At 44.7% G+C, this 13000-nt stretch overlaps 1 protein-coding gene across 1 annotated transcript in view; it reads right to left on the bottom strand.

The window, feature by feature from the left end:
* TPH2 (tryptophan hydroxylase 2) overlaps positions 1-13000 on the bottom strand; it is an 89557-nt gene that overhangs the window by 47201 nt on the left and 29356 nt on the right. The window contains exon 7 of the mRNA XM_007448770.1: positions 7875-8010. Coding sequence (XP_007448832.1) covers positions 7875-8010 — 136 coding nt within the window. The remainder of the gene's footprint in view (positions 1-7874; positions 8011-13000) is intronic.

Here is a 13000-nt window from a genome sequence, read left to right on the forward strand (position 1 = left end):
GTGGGTCATGGCCGCTGAGCCTGCGCGTCCGGAGCCTGCGCTTCCGGAGCCTGTGCTCCGCAACGGGAGGGGCCGCGGGCGGTGAGGGGCCCACGTGCCGCAAAAACAAAAACAAAAACAAACAAACAAACAAAAAAGATGCCTCCTCTTGATAGAGGGGCAGACTAATGGTGGCCCTGTGAAGATCAAAGGAGAGAGCGGGCTTCTAACAAAGCCTGGTAGTTGGACCGAACACTGGATGGGACAGCACAGCACTAGACCATCCAATAAGCACATCCAGTACTTAGGGTTCTGGCAAAACACGGCCACCAAATTAAAGAAAGAAAGTGTCACTCTCAACTATCTTACATAAAATTTATAATTGGAAAATCAAGAAAGAAGCTATTCAACTTCAGCACATATACAAGTTTGAGTTTTCCTCTATAGTGTTACTTTTTAATATAGAAGAGTGGTTAATCCAAAAGATGCTGGCACTACTCCCTGAGTTCAAATCCTGACTCCCCTGTTTACCAGCTGTGTGACCTTGAGCAAGTTAATTAAACTTTCTGTGTCTCAATTTCCTCATCCATAAATTCAGAATAATAATAGTAACTCACAAGTCAGAGGGTTGTTGTGATTATTGAGTTCATCCACATACAACACTTAAAATAGTGCCTGTACATATTGATATATACATGTTGGCTATTAGTAGTAAAAAATATATTATTATTGCTTCTGCTGCTGTTGTTGTTGTTGAACTTATCTATGTTGGAGAATGGAAGGGGTGAAAATATTCTCGGCTTAGGGCCTCTAACGTCTTAACTGACCCTGGGTGTAGCCCAAACCAAGTTTCTCCCGAGGGAGACAATGGCTGCTAAGCTTGGAGTGTGAGCTCCGGGTTAAAACTCAGGAAAGGGAGGCCAGATGGGATCAGCTTTCTGAGAACATGCCATTTTCTGAGAATCGCTGGTACGATGCTGCTCTGCTCTCCTGAACAGAAAAATGATGATAGAACCATGGAGGAAGCCAGTTGGCTGGGCAGGAAGCTTTGCACTGCGCTTGGCAGGGATGAGGGTGATCTGTGGGAAAGAGCAAGTTTAAGCTAAACCAGAGCTCATAGGAATGAAGGTTAAACTCTATAAAGCTCTGGCGTATCTTCCTGGCAATTCAGTAAGACCTTGCCCAGATGTGACTTCAGTAAGGCCCGATATTAAAAACACCCATCACGGTCAGGGCTTAAATCAGACAAGTTCACAGACCCAGAAACCCTCAGACGGCAGCAAGGAGGGAAAGTCGCAGAAGGAAAGGTCCTATCTTCCCTCTCATTACAGACCTAGTGAAAGGCATCTCTTCGATCAAGAGAGAGGCAGTCAATGTTTCTTATAAATTTGAAAGCCTGTGTCTTCACCTGCTGGCATTGTTAGTTAACAGATAATGTCAGGATTAATGACTGAGCCACAGGAAAAGGCAATGAATGACATCTGCCAGTTTTAGAGAGGGTTCTGTTCTAATAAGCAAGGGCTAAGCATGAAATTCACTTGCTTAGCTTAGAAATAGATGAAAACTAAAGTTAGAAATAATTCACTTTTATTTTTCTTGTAAAAATGGAACACAGCAGCAATGATAAGAAAAATCACCTGACTGTAAAACCTTTTTTAAACTTTAAAACAGTTATATTTAAAAATAACATTAATTGCCCCTAAAGTGTCCAACTATGACAAGAAAGATTTTCCTTAACGCAGATGCATTTAGTTGCATTATGGCAGTAAACACTGCAATATGAGTTAATGGTGACATGACTTTTTTCTTAGTGGTGAAAGTTTGCTCTCTGATTTGAAAAGTGACACAGCAGGAAAGAGCAGAAGAAGACAGACCCGCATCAGTCTGTACTGAATCATCAATCATCCCAATGCCGCCCTGAATCCGAAACTCCCTGACTGAATAAGCTTATGCTATGCTGTGCAAAGGATATTTCTGTTACTAGTATATTAAGCACAACACCTGAAAAACAAAACAGAAAGCATATTCTTAAATGTTTTCATTAAAACATTCTTTTAAAGGGATTTCTGGTGCAAAACTGCACTATTACTTTGGCAATAGCTCTACTGGAAAGACAGATATTGTACTGGCTTGACCTCCAAGAACTGTTGTTGAAGAATGTATGTTTATATTGAAAATGCCTGGTTGCTTCTCCCTGAGCAGAGGACAAGGGGTAAGAGGGTGGTGCTATGGATGTGTGTTTCAACACTGCTCTGGGCAATGTTTTATGTTCCAAAGGTACAGAACCTTGAGGCATCTGGCCACCTCTGGTCTTCATCCAGAAATCTAGATGGGATGGGTGAGTCTGGCCTATACTGGAGAGAACAAGACTGGATTATAATACCTTAGAAATTAGGACCTTCTTGCCTTACCCTCCTTCATTTCCAAGACCTCTGTCAGTCCACACAGCTTCTGAAGGAAAGCATGAGATTTGGCCCCAGGAAAATATGGTTTTATTAAACCGTATTTCTTATTAAAGAGCTCTGCCTTTCTAAGATACCACTGGCCGTCAGGACTACAGATAAAACTGAAAGTCATATACACAAGTACATGGGCACATGCAAATTCAGTGAGCAAGTATTTAACATCCACCTTGCACAAAACACATTCAAGAAGTCTGTTGAAACTATGAAGAATAGAGACCACAGATCCCCTAGAAGGAAGTGTCCGGGGAGGAAAAGCCAAACGAACTAAAGAGGAACTGGGGGTGGGCAGGTAGGATGCATATGACAGCTGAAAGTCCAAAGCGCCCTCTGAACACCGGAAGGCTGACATCAGAGACGAGACCAGGCCAGACAAGACCAAGGAGTGAGGGAAAGATACCTCCCTCCAACTCTCTTCTCCCTGCAGTGTGCCCAAGACCAGTTTAGGAAACACACTGGATCTCCACCGCCCCTCTCCAGCAAGAATCTTCTAGAGGCAAATCCAGAGATGTTCCTACCACTGTTCTGGTGCACTGTCCTCCCCCTCACTTCAGACATGCACAGCACACCCACACACAGGACGGTCCTGCAGGGACCTGCACCACTGCTTGCCAATTTCAGAGCGTATCTTCTTGATGTCACATTTAAGAAGTTCAGATATAACTGAGAACACATCACAGACTGACACTGTTTTTTAAGAGAGGGCAATGAGCTTTCCTACCTTTAAGGTGAGACTATATTCAGGGTTTGTTACCCAAAGGGGGAAAATGTCTTCTTAGCACCATGTGAAGTGCAGTTGGGTCTCTCTCTTTTTCCTTCCCTCCCTCTGCCTCTGTCTCTGTCTCTCTCTCTTATTTTCATAAGGGGGAGGTGGGGACAAGCTTCACATTTCCTTTCGCTCCTCTCCTTCAGCTTCATAGCGAACAACCACTTTTTTCTTTTGAAATGATCTTCATTCCCAAAGCAAAACAGATGAGCAAAACCGGTTGCCCCTCCTGGGTGTGATTTATTCTGGTCCAAGTGACCTATCCTCACAGCCTCAACTGGTGTCTAAAATCCCACCATTAATGGTTCATGACTTTGCCTGAAGACACTGAATATATAAAAATGCCTTATTGATGGAGGGGTGTCCAGCAGCAGTTCTTGAAATCAAAGTAGAGCTGCAGGAAGGAGTGGAGGGGCTGCAGCCCTGCAGATGGAGGTGCTACCAACACACAGGGTGCAGCCGGGACTTCCCCTGTTCCCTTCACTCCACAGATCTCAGACTGAGCCTGGGACTCTGTGCATGTCTCAAACCTGGCACCTTCTGGTGGCAGTGGCATTCACGGCTCAGCCCACTCTGGACTCAGTTTTTACTTTATATGCCAGGTTCGGGGATCCACTCCAACCTCAGTCCGGATCTTCTTGTTCCCGTATTGCCTTTGCCAGCCGGCCTTGAGTTAATCACAGTCTGATGAAGGAGACTGACACATGAACAAATAATTCCCATGCAGTGTTGTAAGTGTTAAAACAGAAGTAAGGAAAAGTACTACAGGAATATCTAGCTCTGCCTGGGAAAGTCTTCACAGAAAAGGTTGCTACTGAGCTGTAATCCTGAGAATTAAAACGATTTCACAAGTCATTCCAGGCCAAATGAACCACCTGCGCTGGCTCATGCCTGTGCAAAGGCATGAACCAACAGGCTCATGGGGATGGTGAGAAGTCCAGTATGGCTAGAGCATAAAGTTTTGGAGGGGGGTAGAAAGAGAGACAGAAGGTGTGATTTGATGATATCAAACATTTTTTATTTTTTCCTTTTATGTAACAGGGAACCAACAGAGGTCAAACAAGGGAATGCTACAGTCAGATTGGTGTTTTAGAAAGGAAACAAAGTCTACAGATTGCTTCTAAGAGAAAAATAATTGTCAGACAGAACAACAATGACCTGCCAAATTACTTCTTCTCAAACAGTGGTTCTCACTGGGGAAGATGTTTCCCCCTGGGGACATTTGGCAGTTTCTGGAGACATCTTTGGTTGTCACATCTGGCACGGGTGGGAGTGTACTCTTGACATCTAGCAGGTAGAGGCCAGGGATGCTGCTAAACATCCTACCACAACAAAGCACTATTTGGCTCAAAATATCAATAGTGCCAAGGTTGAGAAACCCTGTTCTAAAAGATAAAGTGGCCAGAGGGTGCAATATGACACAGACCACAATGGACTTCCCAGAGAAGCAAAGAGGAGAGCAGGAGATTGGGGGGATGGCTTCCCAAATTTTTGTCCTGCCACTATTCGCATGCCAGGTGATGCTCGCACACCCATGTAACTTAGAGCTCTGTCCCTTTCCCTGTCATTCCACTGAGTGAGAGGGATGCTCTTATTGGAATAACCTTGAATTTGACCCAATTGATTTTTTTAAAAGAAATCATTTGTAAACTTCAATACTCGATTAGTGACAAAGTTGCTTGCGATCACAGCTGATCAAAATAAGTAGCTATGCGACAACAGTGTGCAGAATCCCTGCCTCAGGCAGTGCTCCAAGGGAGAAAGAGCCTCACTTCTAGCAGAATCAGTGACCTTTCAATCCAGGTAGAAACACATGGAAAAGCAACTCTTCCCACCAAGAAAATCAGGAGTCACTGATTCCCCAGGACTTTCTCTACTGTCCTCCAGGCCAGAACCTCCCCAGGGAAGCAACCCAATCCACCACTGCTTTTTAAATTCAAGCCCCAGTACCTGATGAGTTTTAAAATGTAAAATGGTAAAAACAACCTATGTTTAACACCCCATATGTGTTGAGAGCTAGGCTATCAAAATACATTCTTCCCAGACTGAAGAGGAAAACAACAAAATTCTTTTTTCGGATAATGTATTTTCGCTGCTTTCACTCTCATTTCTAGCTGCCCCTTCAGGGCCCACCTCTGTCTCATTAGTGCTGCCTCAACTACAACAGTTCAGCAATTAGAAGCAGTTACCTGGAAGCAGCGTACAAGCACCAAACCCAGGAGCCAAGCTGAACTTCACAAACTGGAGAAGCTGCCCTCTTGGCTCTCAACAGAGGAAATGGGACTGCATTTCAAAGACAATGCCTGCGAAAGTGCTTGGGCAGGAAACAGCACTCCCGATCTAGTGTTTCATAGATTCAAACTACAGCATGTGGCTGGGAAGAGACTTGGGACTTTGCTATACATACGGATTAAAGGGACCTTTACAGAGAATTGTGTCTGCACAGTGTATATCTGGAAGGACGCAGTGGAAACTGGTAGCAGTGGTTGCTCCTGGGGAGGATGCAACAGGTGTCAAGGGAGCAGAGGAGGGAAAAAAGTCACTGTTCAGAGTGTGCCCTTTCGTAAGCTTTGAATGCTAAATCATGTGCATGTGTTACCTACTCATAAAATCATAATAATAATTTAAGAAACAAATGAATGATATAAAACCCACAAAAAGGAGCCTGCCAAAACAACCCCAAGGTAGTGAATCCCGAGTTTCCATGCTCTGACTTAGCTTCCTCTTGCCTGTGTGGTCAGAGGAGTCATGGAAGAAGAAAACACTCAGATCGGTAGCAGGAGCCCTAATTCACTTCTGAACTCTCAGCCCTTATCTCCAACTACCAGAGGCTTCTCCAACTGGAGGTCCCACCCATGGGCCCCTCAAAGACAGGATGCTCCAAACCCAAATCCTCCTCTTTGCTCCCTCTTTTATTCCCTCTTGCCTCCAAGCCTAATCCCCTCCCATATTTTCAATTATTATTAGAAAAAACTACCCATTCAGCTTCCCAATCTACTGATAAAAACCTTAGCATTGGGCTTCCCTGGTGGCGCAGTGGTTGAGAGTCCGCCTGCCGATGCAGGGGACACGGGTTCGTGCCCCGGTCCGGGAGGATCCCACATGCCGCGGAGCGGCTGGGCCCGTGAGCCATGGCCACTGAGCCTGCGCATCCAGAGCCTGTGCTCCGCAACAGGAGAGGCCACAACAGTGAGAGGCCCGCGGACCGCAAAAACAAAACAAAACAAAACAAACTTAGCATTGCCTTAGGGACCCTCTCATCTCCTGGCCCTCATTATAGTCACCAAATACTGTTAATTCCATCTTGAGGATGTTTCTCCAAGGTGACCTCTCATCCTATCCCACTGAGGGCTTATAAACTGTATTACTTCACTGGAATGGGAGCTCCTGCTGGTTTTCCAGCTAGTTCATTCTCCACACTTCCAAGTCCCCACCCTCATCATCCTTCTCAAAGACGACTATCTGATCATGCTTAGGAGCCTTGGACAGCTCCCTGCTACCTACAGAATTAAGCCCAAGGGTCCTGTTTTGACAAATGACTGCTTACATTGTGGACAAAAGAGTCATTTCATCCCTAACACATACCTATGTTCTGGCCCCTCTAAAGTAACAAGCCTTGTTCATTTATGCCTCTTTTGTGCCTCCACATCTTTGTACTGGTTGTTTTCCTTGACTTGAAAGCTTTCCCCTCCCTCCGCACTCGGCTTTATCCAAAAAAGAAATTCCTACCCACCCTTCTAGACCCCCACTAATTTTTCACTTTCTCTGAAATGCCTTTCGGGACTGTTTCCTCCCCTTTGCTCCTCTGATACTCTGAACACATACACCCTTACAGGCCTAAACACATCCTTTCATAATTATTTATGTTTCTATCTCCCCTGCCAGAATGGGAGAGGCTTTAAGAAAACAGCTGCTACATTTTATTCATCTTTGAATCCGCCGTACCTCCCTGCTAGCACTGCACATAAATGTTTGCTGAATGAATTGGTTGAAAGTACTTTGGTAAAAATGTAACACATTATTCCCCCAATTTTATAGACCTCTGTGGCTAAAATCTCATCTCTTTGCCCTCTCTCTCTGCATACATTTTGGCAGCTACCACGGGTCTCAGGAGGGCCAGTTATTCAAAGGCAACGAACAAAGTGCCTGCTATTTGTAAACCCTCTGGGCTAGATTTAGAGATTGCCTTTCTTAGCTCTGACAGCTCTCCTTTGAGCATTCATCCACTCTAAGAAGCATTTCTCCCCCAATGTCTGGAGTCCTATAAGTAACCTTTGTTTACCCTGAAAACACTTTCAGGGATGCTGAAAGGAGCTAAAAAAAGAAAAAAACAATGTAGTGACCCTGCTGGGTACCCAGCTGGTCAGTGAGCCTCCGTCCCCTAGGAAGAGGAGGGGGCTTCGGAGACTCAGCTCTAATCCCTGGCCACTTCTGTCACCATCAGCTACTTTACTGCTCTCTGCTCCCCAGTGAAGACCTTGGCAGCCCATTAATCACAAGACTATTCAGGTAAAACAGCATCATAAGCAAAGTGATAACCTCGGTGGCCTAAGGAACAGTGGTCTTTAGCGTTCCTGGACCCAATTTACTCTCAAGTGAAGTGAGCCCTGACCACTTTCCAATGTGGCGGTCTCCATCCAGCCCAGCTTTACAGTGTGGGTACTCACGGTTCCGGGGTGTAGAGGGGGTCCGAACCATGGCGGATGTACTGAGTACAGTGGAACACTCTGTAGGCCAGTCCTGCCAGAAAGTCTCGAGGACTCAGGTATCCAGCCACTGGTCTCACCGTGAAGCCAGACCTTTCTAAAGAGGCAACAGAAAGACTCAACTAAATATTAACCCGACAGGACTTGATGGCCCAAGCAGGGCTTCCTATTATTTATAAGGCTGTTTTAGAAACAAAGTAATCAACGTCCTAAAACTCTTGACAATTGAATGACATACACTGTTAACAGCTATCGTGTTTGTGGCTTCGGATGACTAAAATACACTCACGAATGATGGTTTCCAGGGGAATAAGACATTCATTAAAATGGAAAGAAAGGCAAAAAAACCTTTAAGGATTTAAATTCAGAGGTTGAATTAGGATAAGAAAGCTCAAATACACAGGAGAAGATTACAATCTAAAGTGATGTAAACTAAATTTTTGGTGGTGAGCACAATGTAGTGTACATAGAAGTAGAAATATAAGGTTGTACATGTGATACTTATATAATATTCTAAACCGATGTGACCTCAATAAGAAATAATTTTTTAAAATACATCAGATGCAAAAGACTACACATTTTGTGATTCTATTTATATGATGTCCAGAAGAGGAATATCTATAGATAGAAAGCAAATCAGTGGTTGCCCAGGGCTAGGGGTAGGAACAAGGATTGACCATAAAGGGGCAAAAGAAAACTTTTTGCAATGATGGAAATGTTGTAAAACTGAATTGCTGTGATGGTTACACAACTCTATAAATTTACTACCATCACTGAACTGTACAGTTACAGTGGGTAAATTTTATGTTATGTAAACTATACCTCAATGAATGAAGCTGCTAAAAAATATAAATAAATAAATAAAGTGATGCTTACTACAGATTACCTGATATCTTTCTAAAGACACACCTAGATAGGGATTCTTTCTGCGTGTATGTGGTCAGTGAACACAAAGTTAATTCACCCCCTTGACTGGCATCCTGGAATCAGTTCACACGACAGCTTTCTATTGTCAAAACCACCTAACCCCTTCATTCCACATAGCAATATCCCATTTCTGTGATATTATGAAAACAATTATATTAATTACCACAGTTTGGAAAGGTACTCTAAAGCTCTGCATGCTTTGTTGGTTTATGGTAAGAGGAAAAAAACAAAATAAGCAGAATACAATAAAATCTATGAAATCAGCCTAGACTGCTAACCCCGTTAAGGACTGCTTAATACTTCCTGCTCATGAAGGCCCAGAAAATTTCAACAGGAGGGGATCTTCTTCTGATATCAGCACTGTAAAGCCTCCCATTCTGAAAACCTCAGCTCATTAGAAGAGCATCTCAGAATGGTTAGAAATGGTTTTGAAAGATAAAAACCAATTAAGCGTATAAAACAAGTCCACTCTGGGATTCTGGGCACCTACAAGGAAATAACCCTGTTCTCAGGCCTCCTCAGACCTGTAATTCTAACAGTGTTCAGTTCATTCCAAAAGTTCTCAGGTGGATTGATTGCTCTCCACTGAAAATCAAAAAGATAAGTGTACTTTTTTCTTTTTGAATTTTATGTCAATTAAGCCAGTATCCCACATGCGGGGTACAGGGGAAGCATCCTTTAGTTTAACAGTTATGTATTTTATTTTCTTATAAATTTTAAAATATATGTATCAAGAAATTTGAATTTGTGACTACCATTGCTTAAAAGTTTCCTATTAAAATAAATTTGGTATTTTAAAAGTGAGTCAATTAAAAGAAATAAAAATACACACATTTACATTGTGCTTGCTGTGTACCAATGAATGATGCAAACTGAGTGCCCAGGACCCAGTTCATCAAAGGTGTGAAAATCAATAACAGTAATAGTAGTAAGAGTAACTAAAACTCTGCTATGCTTAATGTGTGTCAAGCAATAACTTTAGGGCTTTAAGGTATATCAATTAGTTTCCCCTCCCAACCCTGTAAGGTAGATAAAATTATTATCTCTGTTTGCAGAGAGGAAAATGAGGCACAAAGTAGTTAAGGTAATTCATCTAAGGTCACACAGCCAGGAACCAGCAGAGCCATGACTCAACCCCAAGCATTCTGCATCCAGAATCTGTACTGTACTATACTGCCCCTCATAAAAATATTTAGTTGGGTTACAGATACAGCAAAACTTATGAGATGGTAATCTAATTCCTGGGGTTTGAGAAACAAAGCAGTAAAAAGCATCCCCACATAGGAATAATCAAGACCATGGTAAATATATAATACGCACATAACTCCACGGGAAACAAAGAGGGACATGCCAGAGGCAGGGCCGTTAGGGAGAATATAATCTAGTTAAACAACAGCATAAGGCATTATGCATTTAGGCGCTAATTAAATGACACTGATCACTGGTCCTCAATCTCCTTCTCTCGGTAACAAGTATCATGGATGACATCCACGCATGGGGCCCTCCCATCATGCTAAGTGTGGTTCTCAGTGGACCAGCTGTCAGGCCATGCCTCCCTCTCTCCAGATATACACATGAGCTAGGATGAAACTGTGGTGGCTGTTATGATGAGGATTCATAAAGAAGGCAGGACTTGCTCTGAGACTTGAAGAACAGGTAGAATCTGAGCAGGTGAAGGAATGGCTTTTCTAGCAAGGCACACAGCCTAAGCAGTGGTAATGAAGACCCAAGCTAGAACAGGGTTTGTGCGGTGCAGTCATAGCAGCAGACATACTTGGAAAGCTGAGTCAGGGCCGTGAGTTGAGGCTGAGCAGTTCAGAACTTGCGCGTACAAACCAGAGGCCAGCAAACTATGGCCTGTAGTCCAAATCCGGGTTGCCGCCTGTTTGTGTATACCTGTGAGCTAAGAATAGTTTTTACATTTTTTTTTGGCCACGCCGCACGGCTGGTGGGATCTCAGTTCCCTGACCAGGGATTTCATCCAGAGCCATGGCAATGAAAGCCCGGAATCCTAACTACTAGGCCACCAAGGAACTCCCTTTACTTTTTTTTTTCTTTTTTTTTGTGGTACACGGGCCTCTCACTGCTGTGGCCTCTCCCGTTGCGGAGCACAGGCTCCGGACGCACAGGCTCGGCTCTTTACTTTTTTTTTTCTTTTTTTTTGTGGTACACGGGCCTCTCACTGCTGTGGCCTCTCCCGTTGCGGAGCACAGGCTCCGGACGCACAGGCTCAGTGGCCATGGCTCACGGGCCCAGCCGCTCCACGGCACGTGGGATCCTCCTGGACCGGGGCACGAACCCGTGTCCCCTGCATCGGCAGGCGGACTCTCAACCACTGCGCCACCAGGGAAGCCCTCCCTTTACATTTTTTAATGGTCACATTTAAACGGTTATAATAAGTACCTACCTAATAGCCTCAATTTTGCCTCTTGGCCCACAAAGTCTAAAATATTGACTATCTATCTGGCCTTTTACAAAAAAATTAAAAGTTCGCCAACCCCAGTAAAATCAAAGGGGAGCCACTGATAGCTTCTGAGCAGAGATGTCAGGAACGAAGAGATGCTTTAGGAAGCTTCATCCGGAAACAGTGGGCAGGCGAGTAGAGAGGAGAAGAAACAGGTGTCAAGGATGCAGTGATGGGGACCTCAATGTGGATGGTAGCAGCAGAATGGAAAGAAAAGGACAGGTTCACCATGGGTCACAAAGCTAGAAGTGGCAATACCTGGAGACTGGGGTAAGCTCAGTCCTAATTAGGCCCTCCTAATAAGCCCCTACCCTAATGCCCTGAACCTGGGAATATGTTCCTTTAGATGGCAAAATGGACTTTACAGATGTGATTAAGTTAAGGGTCTTGAGCTGGGGAGATCATCCTAGATTATCTCGGTGGGGCTGATATAATCACAAGCATTCTTATAAGAGGGAGGCAGGAGGGTCAGAGTCAGAGGACTTGTGACAATGGAAGCACAGGCTGGAGTGAGGTAAGAAAGGAGCCACGAGGCAAGGCATTGTGGGTAGAGACTCTAGAAGCTGAAAAGGCAAGGGGACAGAAGCCTTCAGAAGGAACACAGCCTTGCCAACTCCTTGATTTTAGACTTCTAATCTCCAGAACTGTAAGATAACACATTCATGTTAAGTCACTAAGTTTGCGGTAATGTGTTACAGCTGAATAAGAAGCTTATACAAAGGCTGATTAAGTGTGGCAGGGAGGGGAGTGGGGGGGTAGGACTTCAGAGGAGGAGTGTAACCGAGCAGAACCCTATGATGGGGCTTCCCTGGTGGCGCAGTGGTTGGGAATCCGCCTGCCAATGCAGGGGGCACGGGTTCGAGCCCTGGTCCGGGAAGATCCCACATGCCGCGGAGCAACTAAGCCCGTGCACCACAGCTACTGAGCCTGCGCTCTAGAGCCCGCGAGCCACAACTACTGAAGCCCACGCACCTAGAGCCCGTGCTCCGCAACAAGAGAAGCCACCGCAGTGAAAAGCCCGCGCACAGCAACGAAGAGTAGCCCCCGCTCGCCGCAACTAGAGAAAAGCCCACGCGCAGCAACGAAGACCCAACGCAGCCAAAAATAAATTAAATTTTTAAAAAAGGATAAATTTAATCAGAAGTGAGAAAATGCAGAAAGAAAGGAAAACAGTCAAGCAAGACAAAATAATAATACTTTAGCCATTAAACAAAGTCAAGGACCTTTAGTTCTACCTCAAGGACTATATAGATAATATTCTGAGCCACGTCCTTTGAGCTGTTTTGCAGATACCGAAACCCACACCAGGTGGAAGAAGTTAACCGTATGCTGCCCACAAGCACTAGACCCCAGACCGGCTGGAGCCAGAAGGTTGATGATGCTGGCTCCCAATTAAGTCCCCACCGACCAATCAGAAGAACGTCCACGAGCCGACCACGCCCTGCTCCTTGAACACTGTAGACTGCTCGCTACCCCCTCCAGGGCGGGCACACGCTGTGGCCCCCTTTACCCGGCAAAGCAATAAACCTCTTCTTTTCTACCTCACCCCAAACTCTGTCTCCGCGTTTCTATTCGGCACCAGTGAACAGAGACCAAGTTTCGGCAACAGGAATCCCTAGAGCCTGATGAGTCTAGAGAATCTATCATCACCGATAGAAACAGGGAAGACAGGTGAGGAAAGGAGTTCCAGGGAAAG

Source organism: Lipotes vexillifer, unplaced genomic scaffold, assembly GCF_000442215.2.
Source record: "Lipotes vexillifer unplaced genomic scaffold, Lipotes_vexillifer_v1.1 scaffold329, whole genome shotgun sequence".
Lineage (NCBI taxonomy): Eukaryota > Metazoa > Chordata > Mammalia > Artiodactyla > Lipotidae > Lipotes > Lipotes vexillifer.